The sequence below is a fragment of the Stegostoma tigrinum genome, chromosome 2 (assembly GCF_030684315.1).
Source record: "Stegostoma tigrinum isolate sSteTig4 chromosome 2, sSteTig4.hap1, whole genome shotgun sequence".
NCBI classification, from domain to species: Eukaryota; Metazoa; Chordata; class Chondrichthyes; order Orectolobiformes; family Stegostomatidae; genus Stegostoma; species Stegostoma tigrinum.
Genome location: NC_081355.1, coordinates 7,063,449 through 7,076,612, shown reverse-complemented (window position 1 = coordinate 7,076,612; position 13,164 = coordinate 7,063,449). Strand labels below are relative to the sequence as shown.

The following is a 13,164-nucleotide window of genomic DNA, read 5'->3' as shown; positions in this document are numbered from 1 at the left end:
AGGCTGTAACCTTGGATCGTAGTCTCAGCACTGAGTGAAAATATCTCCATGTCCACTCAAACCAGATCTCTCAGTACTCTGTAAGTGTTAAACAGATTCCCCCCCTTTATCCTTCTACAATATATCCAGTACAGTCCCAGAGTCCTCAACTGCTCTTCATATAACTACGCTCCTCATCCCCAGGATCATTCTTGCAAACTCCTTTGAACCCTCAGCAACATCAGCGCATCCTTCCCTAGATACAGGACCTGAAACCATATCCTTTACAGTTTAGAGGAATGAGGTGATGTTATTGAAACAAAAAGGTCCTGAAAGGTGGATTCTGAAAAAGTGTTTCCCTTGTGGGAGAGGCTGGAACTAAGAGATGTTGTGTAAAAGGCCTCAGATTTAAGTGGGAGATGTGGAGAAATTTGTTTCTCAGAGTGTCATGAGTTTTTGGAACTCTCTTCTCTGGAGAGTGGGGAAGCTGGGACATGGATTATTTCTAAGGCAGAGATAGATAGACTTCTGACCAACGAGAGAGCCTGTTGAGGGCACGTGGAGATCAGACCACAATCAGAATATTTGTATTCAATTAGGTAATGTAATTAGATTAGATAATTCACACACAGATACACACACAGATAAACACACACATACAGACGCACATGCATGCACGCACACTCTCACTTCCACACACACGCGCATAGATACACACACACATTCAGACACAGATACACACACACACGGGGTGGCACAGTGGCTCAGTGGTTAGCACTGCAGCCTCACAGCGCCAGGGACCCGGGTTTGGTTCCAGCCTCGGATGACTGTCTGTGTGGAGTTTGCACATTCTCCCCGTGTCTGTGCGGGTTTCTTCCGGGTGCTCCGGTTTCCTCCCACAGTCCAAAGATGTGCAGGCTGGGTGGATCAGCCATGCTAAATTGCCCGTAGTGTTCAGGGGTGTGTGGGTTATAGGGGGATGGGTCTGGGTGGGATTCTTCAAGGGGCAGTGTGGACTTGTTGGGCCACTGTGGGGAATCTAATCTAAATTGTAGTGCAGGCTCAAAGGGATGACTGGCTTACTCCTGTTCCTGTACAACTTGATTTTTTGTAAGTGTGTAAGTAATTTTTAGTTTCATCTTCTGTAGAATGTGCAGATGGGTTGTAAGCAAATGAGCGGAATATATTATTGAAGCATTGGATGCCCGTGAATGTACCTGAGTATTCTTGTCTGTTTAGTTGATAGTCTGGGATTGGGACTCCAATGGTAAACATGACTTTATTGGAGAATTTACATCGACCTTTTCAGAAATGCGTGGAGCAATGGATGGCAGACAGGTAGGGGAAGCACTTTTTACATTTGAGCATTTCATGCTTCTACAGAAATGTATTAGCTCCACACTACTGTAAAACCAATAAGCTTTGTTGTCCCTGTCTTTATCTCATCACAGGTTCAATGGGAATGCATCAACCACAAATACAAAGTCAAGAAGAAAAACTATAAGAACTCTGGCATCGTCATTCTCAACCTCTGTAAAGTGAGTCTCCCTTCTTCTGCCTCTCACTGCCTGTAGATGTGAAAACCAAAAGTATTACAGGCCCTATGTGATGATAGAGGACCCAACTCAGTTGACTGTGACAGAATGTTTCCCCCAGATTGAAGAGTCTTGATCTGTACAGGTCACAGTTACACTACAGGGAGTTGGGGTTTTGGCCTGGGTTGAAGAGAAACCTCTTTGCACACAGAGTTGTGAATGTTTGGAATTCCTTACCTGTAGATGCTCAGTTGTTGCACTCAACAATGAGATCGGTAGGATTTGGGACATGAAGAGAATTAAGGGATATGTTATATCATGATGTATAGAGTCATACATCATGGAAATAGACCCTTTGATCTGACCAGTCCATGCCAACCATAATCCAAAATGAAACCAGTCCCACCTGCCTGAGCTTGGCCCATATCCCTCTAAACATTTCTTATTCGTACAATTATCTAAATGTATTTTAATTGTAACTGCACCTGCATCCACCGCTTCTTCCAAAAGTTCATTTCACATGAGCCAATTTCCATGTGAAAAAGCTGCCCCTCATGTCATTTTTTTCATCTTTCTCCTCTCACCTTGAAAATATGCCCCCTGGTCTTGAAATCCCCCACCCTGGGGAAAAGACACTTGCTATTCACCTTGTCTGTGCCCCTCATGATTTTATAAACCTCTACAAGGTTACTGCTCAGCCTCCTATGCTCCAGAGCAAAAAGTCTCAGCCTATCCAGCCTCTCCTTATACCTCAAACCGTCCAATCCAGGCAATAGCCTGGTAAATCTCTTCTGAGCCAGAAGCGTGGAATTAGAGTTGAAGGCTTAACTTTATCTTATGGGATGGAGAAGCAGGCTTGAAGAACCAAATGGTCTACTCCTGTATCTGATGAACCCACTGAACAATGAAATTTTTCTGTAGTATGGCTAACAATTGGACTCTATCTGCTCCTTAGCCACACCACCAACCCCCCTGCCCACCCCTAGTTCATGCCACCCCCCTCCCCAACACCCCATGGGGAAGATCTGTATTGTTGGCAGTTTGTTCCTTGCGTTTTGGGAAATTGTAGCGTCTTGGTCTAGGCACCGGTTTTGACTAGCCCTACCTCGCCTCCTGTCAGCAAAGTAAGCCTCGGGGAGAGAGAAACTTTCAGTTTGGGGCGTGCAAACCTTTCTCCATTAGGCTAAAGGAACTGGGCGGGTTTCTCTGTGTCACTGGGTCATGGACATAGCGAATGGACAAACGTGGTTTTTTAATTAGCGTTAGCTGCTGTGAACTCTTACATGGGAACACAAAGCAGTTACAAACAGGAATCAGCCTCTGGTCCCCTCGAGCCCCCTTTGCCTTTTGATGGTTTGGCTGATGTGAATGTGGACTCACCTACACTTTCCCGTCTCCCCCTAATCCTTTGCACTCTTGTTGATCAAAATCTCGCCCTCTTAGGCCTTGAATACTCTCAATTATCCAGCTTTCACTGCTCCCTGAGGAAGAGAATTCCGCAAAGTCATGACCCTCTGAGAGGAAACATTTCTCCTCATCTCGGTCTGAAATGGGAGACCTCTTATTTTTAGACTGTTCTCCCTCATTCCAGACACCCCGAGAAGTGGGAATGCCTTCCCAATGTCAAGGCCCCCTCAGGACATTCTCGATTTTAATGAGATCTCATTCCTTAGAAGCCCAATGGCTATTGACCCACCCTGCTCAACATTCCCTCATGGGAGTCCATTCATCCCCTCCCAACCTGTTCATCATTCACTTCGATCACATCTGATCTCCAACTCAATTTGTTCGGTGTCTTACCTGCATGGCCCTCATTATCTTTACTCAATCTGAGTCCTGAAAGCTCTAAGCAATAATATATTGTGGCAGTGAATCCCAGGTTTCTGCTACAGTAAAAAATGGCAGCGGTGGGTTTGGAAGGTGTAGTCTAAGGAGCCTTTGGTCATCATGTTGCCCACACACCTTCAAGTGTTTTAACATGATAATGACTCTCGTTAACAGCATCTGAGTGAAGGATCTGATTTTGCTGCTGAAAGTAATGACCTTTCTTCCTGACCTGCAGATCCACAAGATGCACTCCTTCCTTGATTACATCATGGGTGGGTGTCAGATTCAGTTTACAGTAAGTGACTCTTCATTACAGATTTTAATCCGATTGTAAATCCAGCTTTTGCTGCTATAACTGTTGAGTTGGTTATTAATGGGCACAAGTATTTGAACGATTGGCTCAAGGCTGAGCTGTGGGTACCACACGATCAAGTGGTCTTCCCCTGTCTCCAGTGTGGAGCATTCGACTTGTTGAGGCTTCAAACTCATACATTGAACAAAACGCTCAGCAAAGGCCTTGAAAGTCTTAATTAGGGAGAGCTGCTGCAGCAACTGTGGAGCTCAGAGTGGAAAGTCCAAATCGGGGCCCCCTCAGAGATTGATGAGGGCAAGGAAACATTGGCACAGTCTACCTGTAAAGCCTTCTCTTTTTATGTCTAGCTAACACTGGAACGCGTCAATGCTGAGAGACTTCCTAAGGGGTGAGGGGGCATCAGGCCCTGAGCAGAATAGAGTAGTTAAAGAAACAAAACTCCAATGGAATTAGAATTGGGATGCTGTGTGGCCATTTAGTGCTCCATTCTAGTCCAGGTTGCTGCTGCCTTTCTGAGCTGTCACTGAATTTGCCAACTACCACATCCAGAAACTACTGTCAACCTTTAGCCCCACCCCTGACATTTCCCCTGTGACCAGACATGTCTCCACACCACACCCACACCAGCCATATTGTCCTCTGAAAGTCTATTCTTCTCAAACTCGGAGAATAATACTGTGCAGAAGAGACTCTTTGGCCCATCAAGTCTACACCAACAGGTGAGAAACACCTGATGTGCAACCTAATCCAATTTACCACCCCTTGGCCCATACCGTGAATGTTATGAGGTGCCCAGTGCTCGTGCAGATGCTTTTCAAAGGATATGAGGCAACTTGCCTCTATCACCCTCCCTGGCAGCACATTGCAAACCATCACCACACTCTGGCTAAAAAAGGTTTTTCTTCACATCTCTTCTCAGCCTCCTGCCCCTCACCTTGCACCCGTCACCCCCCGTAACTAACCCTTTAATTCAGGGGAACAGCTGTTCCTTAAGCACTCTGTCCATACCCCTCACAATCCTGTACACCTCAATCAGCTCACCCATCAGTTACCTCTGCTCCACTGCAAACAACCCAAGCCTATCCAACCTATCCTCAGAACCATCCCACACAGCATCCTGGTGAATCTCCTCTGCATTCCTTCCAGTGCGATCACATCCTTCCTGTAATGTAGTAACCAGGACTGCATGCAGTACGCTAGCTGTGCTCTCACAAAAGTTCTATACAACTCCAACATGGCTTCCCGTTTTTGTAATCTATGCCATGATTGATGAAGGTAAGTGCCTTTTTCACCACCTTGCAAACATGCCCTTGGGAACCCTGCAGCCCAATAGTATCAATGTGGACTTCACAAGCTTCAAAATCTCCCCGCCACGACTGCATCCCAAAACCAGCCCAGCTCGTCCCCTCCTCCTTTTCTCCCACCTATCTACTCCTCCCACCTCAAGCCTGTATTTATTTCAGAATCCCCTTGCCCTCCCCTATTTCTGAAGAAGGGTCTAGACCCGAAACGTCAGCTTTCCTGCTCCTCTGATGCTGCTTGGCCTGCTGTGTTCATCCAGCTCTACACCTTGTTATCTCAAGGATAGAGAGAGATTACATTTCCCAGCCGGTGATGTGGGACCCTCCCTCCTGGTTTGGGAGTTGAGTGAGGGGTGATGATGCATGAAGATCACTTGCTGGTGACCACATAAACCATTGTCCTGAAGTCTCCTAGTTTGTTTTGCTGGGCATTGGGAGATTGGAGCCAGTTCCAGCGCTAGCCTTTCTGTGGTAGCTGCCAAACTTCCAAACCTGCTCCCTCTACAAGACTGTGAATGTCTAAATCTCACAGCGAGTCCCATTCCACTGTTTCTCGCCAACCCATGTTGGTTCCCAGTCGATCAAGCACTGCCCTCATTCTGGCTCATTGGGCACCGTGCCTTTAGCTGTGTAGAGTTAAAGCTCTGGAATTCCCTGTCTAAACCTCTCCATCTGTACTATCCTTTAAAACCTACCCTACTGCCCAAGCTGTCAGCCACCTGTGCCACACTCAGCGTACGTAGCTCAGTGTCAGATTCTGCTTTGTGACGCTCCCAGCACGTTGGGACTGAGTACAATGCTAAAGATGCTACATAAACACTTATCTTTGCTGTGCACCCAATGTCTTGGAAAAACTCGGCTGCAACAATGAATCAATAGCTTGCCCTCCCCTTGCCTGACCCTTGCTCTCCCCAAGTAGCATTCCTAAGATGACAACAACTTTCATTTACATAGCACCCTTTAAGTGAATTGTGCCAAAACCCTTCAGTGGAGCAATTTTCAAATGAAATCTGATTCTAAGCAGCAAAAAGGAGACAGTATGGTACGAAATATAAGAGTTTGAAGATCTAATGGCTTATGAAGCAGGAAGCAAAATGTCCTGCGAATCAATGATTTTAAGCTTCTCCTGTAACCCTGCTTTAGAAAACCCAGCCTCCAGGCTCACTCGGTTTTACCATAATGGGAGTGGCTGCAAAAGGAAAACCATGATTTGGATTGAAATGCGATCGGGAGAGTGTGACATTGACAGATATTTTCATTTGGAACCTGCTTGTCATGCGATCAGGAAAGGTCTGTTGAAGCGGTGTGTGAGGACGCCAGATTGTGTGACATGGAGCAAATAACTCAGCTCTTCATCACAGTGCTGTTCCTTAACTTCCTTTCTTTTCATTGGGATTGTATCCTGTTTCCTTGCTTTCTCACCAAAGTGGGTGTTGCAGATACTGTGGAGGAGCAGGGTCCATCACTCCCACTCCCCAATCCTATCATCCATCTGTGTTCAGCAAAGTGACCAAGCCACATTTCACCAGTCCGTAGTATCCCCCATTAGCAACACAATTAACATGGCCTGCCACTGAAGCCTACCAACCCCTCCAACTGGCACCACATTCCATCAAATCAAATGTACGGGCCTTTCAATGAGTGTGGGAGCACAAAGTGGAGAAAACAAGGAATGAGCACTAACATGGGAATCTGGTCAGTTTTTTCTCTTGAGCTGTAAATTAGATTGAGAGTCACATTCTGATCTGAAACCCACAACCTGTAAGCCTAGTTCAAAAGAAACTGTCTTCCAGTTTCAGATCTGTCACTCAGTGGAAAGTGGTTGCCTGAAGAGGTGTTATTTGATGTGGCAGAAGCTGAATGAGCTCTTAGAACTTGGGTGTGAGTTCCCAGCATTCTAGAAAAGTAGCCAGGCTTTCGGGACAATGAGGACTGAGTTTAGTGAATTTAGTGCAGGTGAGAACTCATTGCAGAGGGGAAAGGAAGTGTTGTATTTTATACCATTTTTCAGCTACCAGTAGCTGGCAACTGTTCAAATCCAGTATCTAAAAGAGCAGGTAGGTTAGTTGTAGTTAGGTTTTAAGATTTTACCCTCTAAGGAGAGATCGTAGATGAAACCAATAGTTGCAAGAATAAAATATCGCATTAAATAACATTGTATATCATACATAACAATACAGTTGAGTGACGTTTCCAAACTTGAAATATAATTAGTTTAATAGAACACAATAAAGATGCTGAAGAGGGTGATGTGTTGCAGCTGCAGTATATTAGTATACTGTTCACTAAAGTGACATAGAGTCATAGAGTAATACAGCATGGAAATAGACCCTTCGGTCCAACCAGTCCATGCTGAACATAATCCCAAACTAAACGAGCACCACCTACCTGCTCCTGGCCTATATTCCCTCAAACCTTGCTATTCATGTACTTATCCAAATGTCTTTCTAAGTTGTAATTATACCCACATCCTCTGCACACTTGAGCCATCTTCTTTGTAAAAGAATTGCCCCTGATATCTTTATTAAAATCTCTATTCTCTTGCCTTAAAAATGTGCGCCCTAGTCTTAAAATCCCCCAACCTAGGCAAAAGACAATTACCCATTACTTTATGAACTTCTATAAGGTCTCCTCTCAACCTCCTACACCCCAGTGAAAAATGTCACAGCTTACTAAGCTTTTCCTTATAACTCAAGCCTCAAACAAAGAGGTTGCAAAGATTTTAAAGTAGAATAATAGGTTCACACAACATTGTGCACTGAAGGGCCTGTATTGTGCTGTACTGTTCTATATTCAATGTTCTAAATACAGCTTGTATTTAGAAGAGGCATGTCCTCACTTAAAGTTATATTTGTTTTCCTGAAAATTGCAGATTTGAGTGAAAAAAGATTTTCCCTTAAAACCGAAGTAAAATCTGGAGTTAAGCTTTAAGAGGCTTTGTCCCTATTAAAAATTACATTGAATACCATACTCTGCATGTTGAAATGCTTATATTAGCATACGATAAACCTTTTGCAATAACATACCTGCCGAAATATACAGTAAACAAATATGACTGCTTACCTCCCACTCATAGGAACAAAAGAACAGGGGTGGGCTATGCAGGCTCTCGGCTCTGTTCCACTATACAATGAGTTCAGGACTGATCTATGACTTACTTCCATTTAACTGCCTTTGGCCCACGTCTCTAAATACCTCATACTGACTGCTGACCCAAATGACTGAACCTCCTGCCCATCTCACATCTGTCCCTCTGACCACCTTTCTGACTTGTGGCACCATTGACAAGACTGGGCTAGGCAGTAGATATCCAGCACCCTGTCATCTGCCAATGAGAGGCCCGGGGAAAGCGGAAGAATTCTTGATAGGTGCTGCAAGTACTTAGGAACGTTGATAGAATATTATCATTTGTTATGAGGGGAAATGAGTAGAAAAGTAGATACGTTATGCTGCAGCTATGCAGGGCTTTGGTGAGATCATATCAAGAGTACAGTGTACGTTATTGGTCTTCTTATCTCAGAAAGGACAATATTGCATTGGGGGTACTTCAGAGAACGTGTACTAGACTGATACATGATATGGGCTATTGTCAGATGAGGAAAGGTTGGATAAATAGGTTGTAACCAACTGCTATTTGGAAATACAGGAGATGACTCAAATGAAATGTATAAGGTCCTGAGTGGTCTCGACAGCGTAAATACTGATTAAGTGTTTCCATTTATGGGAGAATCTAGAACTTGGGGGTCCCTGTTCCAAAATCTAAGAGAATATTTTTTCTCTTAAGAGTAGTAAGATTTTGGAAATCTGTTCCTCAAAAAGTGATGGAAGAGGAGCCTTTGAATATTTCAAAAGCAGAGGGAGTTGGATTCTTGACAAGCAAGGGGGTGATAGGTTGCTGGGTGTAGGTGGAGTTGTGGAATGATCAGCCACAATCTAATGGAATGGTGGAAACTCAAGGGGCCGAATAGCCTCCTCCTAATTTGCATGCTAGTACGGGAAACAATAACGGTTTTCGTATACTGTTTAGCTTAATATGTTCATCATTAAAATGCAGAAATGTTCAGAGATTCAACACAAATCCAACATTAAGATTTTGCCCACTGGTTTTTACATTGCATTATTATGTAAGCACAGACTAGTAATTAAATTTGCTTCTATCGCTCAGACTTGCTGAATTGGATTACAAATTAATAAACAGATGCACAGGGAAATATCACTGTCTGTTTACTAATTTTATTAAGCATTGCATCTGCCTCAATTTTCTCCTTATTTATCTCACTGTTGCTTCCTCTGTTTACACTTTGTTCATTCTCCAATGACTTTGGTGCAAGCACAGTGAGGACCCTGATGTTCAGGAAAGAGGAGAGCGAGGTGTCAGTTTAACTAACTATTGTGGCAATGCCATGGCTGTTAACTGAATTTAACACTCTCCGTGCTCGACACAAACCCTGAGGATCTCCACCTGAACATCATGGAGACCCTCAGTAGGTTTGCAGGGAGGTGCTGGGGGCCTCACAGACCAACAGATCTAAAAGGGAGACAAATGTTGACAGTGGCGTGTGAAGTACCGACTGTTGAAAATGCGCAGCCGAAGTGGACAAAGACCTAAGGAAATTGAAGTGTTTGGAGTTGCGCCCAGCTGTTATTCTGTAGTCAATTATCCTCAGACGAGACCTTCTGTCTTTAGGAAGCGAGTGAAGCCTTAGAGGGGTGCAAAAAAGCAATCACAACCAGGTTTCCATGGGTGAAGAATTTATTGTGGACAGCTTGGGGAAATCCAGGCTGTTTTCTTTGAATAAGAGAAGACTTGAGAGATCGTCTGATAGTTGGTTCAAAACCGTAAACAAAAAAACCAAAATTGCTGGGGAAGCTCAACAGATCTGGGAACATCTGTGGAGAGAAATCAGCGTTAATCAGATGCTAATCACTCAAATAAAAGCAAAATACTGCGGATGCTGCAAATCTGAGACACGGCTGCACAAAATATGCTTCCTCATGCCATCTTAGGTCCTTTTTCCTATTACATTGATGGTGCATATTCACTGATGAGAACGCATTTTTTCTGATTTATTCTGTTCGAGCCTATTATGATTTTGAGCACAAAATAAAAACAGAAAGAACTGCAGATGATGTAAATCAGAAACAAAAAAAAACCTGAAATTGCTGAAAAAGCTCAGCAGGTCTGGTGGTATCTGTGGAGAGATATCAGAGTTAATCAGACGCTGATAACTCAAGTAAAAGCAAAATACGGCAGATACTGGAAATCTGAGACAGTCGCTGCAGTAAACAGTTTTCCGAGAGTTCTGAGGAAGGGTCACTCGACCCAAAATATTAACTCTGATTTGCCTCCATAAATGCTGCCAGACCTGCTGAGCTTTTCCAGCAATTTCTGCTTTTTTGTTTCTGATTTACATCATCTGCAGGTCTTTCGGTTTTCATTTTGTGCTCAAAATCATAATAAGTTCGAACAGAATAAATCAGAAAAATATTGTTCCCATCAGCGAATATATACCATCAGTGTAAAAGAGAAAAGGACCTGAGATGGCATGAGGAAGTTCCTACTATCTCATAGCATGTGGAAACATGCTTTGTGCAGTGCTCTCTTAGCAACCACAGTATTTTGCTTCTATTTGAGTGACTGAGATCTGGAATAGACTGCCAGAGAATGTGGTGGAAGCAGATTCAGTTGCAGCTTTCACAGAAGAATCAGATCATTATGCTGAGAGAAAACATTTAAATGGACAATTGTGAAGTGATTTTTTAGAATGTCAACGACAGGTGAAAATTATACAGTGAATGGCAGATCACTTATGAGTATTCAAATGCAGAGAGATCTGGGTGTGCAGGTCCAGAGATCACCGAAGGTGGCAATGCAGGTAGCTAAGGTAGTAAAAAAGGCCTTTGCACACTTACCTTTTATTGAAAGGGGCAGTGAGTAGAAGGATAGACAAGTTATGCTGCAGCTTCATAGACCTTTAGTTAGGCCACACTTGGAACATTGTGTACAGTTCTGGGTCACCACACTACCAGAAGGATGTGGCTGCTTTGGAGAGGGTACAGAAAAGGTTTGCCAGGATGTTGCCTGATATGGGGGGGTTTTAGCTCTGAAGAAAGGTTGGATAGACTGGGTTTGTTTTCACTGGAACACAGGAGGTTGAGGGGGCGAGTAGATAGAGGTTTTTAAGATTGTGAATGGCATGGATAGAGTGAAAAGTATGAGGTTTATCCCAGGAGGGGGAGTTCAATTACGAGGGGAGACAGGTTTAAGGTGTGAGGGGGAAGGTTTAGAAGAGATGTACGAGGTGAGTTTTTCACAAAGTGAGGTGAGTGCCTGGAACGTGCTGCCAGAGGAGTGGGTGGAAGATGGCACAACAGCAGCATTCAGGCAGCACCCGGGCAAATACATGAATAGGAAGGAGATAGAGGGATACGGATCCTGTAAGTGAAGACAGTTTTATTATGGGAGAGCAAAATGTGTTAGCACAGGCCAGGAGGGCCAAAGGGCCTGTTCCTGTGCTGTATTGTTCTTTCTTTGTTCTTTGTTTAAAAACTGCTCAGAAAGGGCAAAGGAGAGCGACTAGCTGAGCTGCTCTTGTGGAGAGCTAGTACAGGAACACTGGGGCGAATGTCCTCCTCTGCGCTGTAACTATTCTGTGATTCAAACCCTGTTGCCCAAGGCATCCACGTGCTCTTCTGTAAATAAACAACACACGTACACATGTGCAGATAAATAAACAAATGTACCAACACACACATGTCCACACCACCCAGCAGGATTCAAAATAGTGTCACCCTTTTTTACCCCAACACTAAAAAAAATCCAAAAGGAAGTTATTCAGTGAGCATTTCTGTTGTGATTTCAAAATGCCTCTATCATAAAAGTTGACTTCAATTTAAACCAGTGAACTCAAAACAAAGGGAAGATATTTTTATTGAACTGTTCCACTGGTCTCACTTTTATAACATAAGATAAGTTGATATTTGTTGGTGATTTTTAATAGTCACTTACAATAGTGTTTCCTTTCTTTTAAGTTGATGCTCACATGCCTGGGCAGCGAGTAGAGATTTTACTGCAGAATGCACTCTCTGAAGACAATTTATTTTTCCATTACTGGGTGTGCTTCTTGCTGGCAAGGACAATGATCATCATTCATCCCTAAAGGGGTTTGCTTGGCTATTTCAGATGGGCATTAAGAGTTGACCCTATGGAAGAAGGGCTAGGTAAAGATAACATCCTCTCCCAAACAGCAGGAATGAATCTGGTGGATTTACACAAAATTCCAGTAGCTCTGGATTATTACAAACAAGGTGAACATTTTATTCCAGATGATGAAGCAATAAAATTTGGTTCTCCCAGCTGCTATTGTAGGATTTGAAATTATGCCCCTGGAACTTCAGCCCTTCAGGATTACTAGCCCAAATACATCACCAGTGCACCAGCATCCCTCATTAGCAATGGCAGTGACGCTGAACCCCAGTCCATGCGGATATCAAGTCTTGCGTTTGCATGATGTGGCATCTGAAGGAATATCTGCACAAACGTTGCAGTGCCTTCATGTGCAATGTGTGGTCCTTTAGGCCAACAAGAAATTCCATTGAAAGAACAGCTCGGAGACATCCGACCCAACCAATCCATTGTTTGTCGATTGGTTTCTCACCCACCTCAAGAGTTTGGGCTCATTCAGACTGGCTGAGGAGAATAACCTATGATTCCCTTTCGGATTTATAATCAAAAAGGGATTCAAGGGTTATAGGGAAAATGTAGGAATGTGGGGTTGAGGATTATCAGATCTACCATGATTTTCTTTGAATGGCAGAGAAGACTTGATGGGCTGAATGGCCTACTTCTGCTCCTATTTCTAAATGGTTTAAGTGAAGATCAAGAACTTTCTTCAGGCTTAGGCTTCCTTTGAACTCTTGTTTATTGCATATTTATACTATTACCGTGCCTGAGTTATACCAGACTCTAAGCCTACTGTTACGTCATTGAGGGACTATTCTTTTCATGTGCGTCTATCTAACAATCCTCCATGGACATCCAACTAACTCCGCCCATACTGTAATATTTATGCCCAGTGGGTATGTGCAGGGTTATGTACAGACCTCCTAACAATGATCAGGACCAGGGGCGTAAGATGCACCGAGAAATAGATAGGGCATGTCAGAAAGGCAAGGTCACGGTGATCATGGGGGACTTCAATATGCAGGT

The 13,164-nt window shown here is 43.7% G+C and overlaps 1 protein-coding gene across 3 annotated transcripts in view; it reads left to right on the top strand.

The window, feature by feature from the left end:
* The window catches only part of cpne4b (copine IVb), a 369,673-nt gene that overhangs the window by 321,607 nt on the left and 34,902 nt on the right, over nucleotides 1–13,164 (top strand). For 2 of the 3 annotated variants that reach the window (XM_059652028.1, XM_059652029.1), the window contains 3 exons: nucleotides 1,219–1,317; nucleotides 1,431–1,517; nucleotides 3,577–3,636. In XM_059652028.1, the coding sequence (XP_059508011.1) occupies nucleotides 1,219–1,317; nucleotides 1,431–1,517; nucleotides 3,577–3,636 (246 nt within the window). The remainder of the gene's footprint in view (nucleotides 1–1,218; nucleotides 1,318–1,430; nucleotides 1,518–3,576; nucleotides 3,637–13,164) is intronic. The other variant, XM_059652031.1, reaches the window with a different exon arrangement.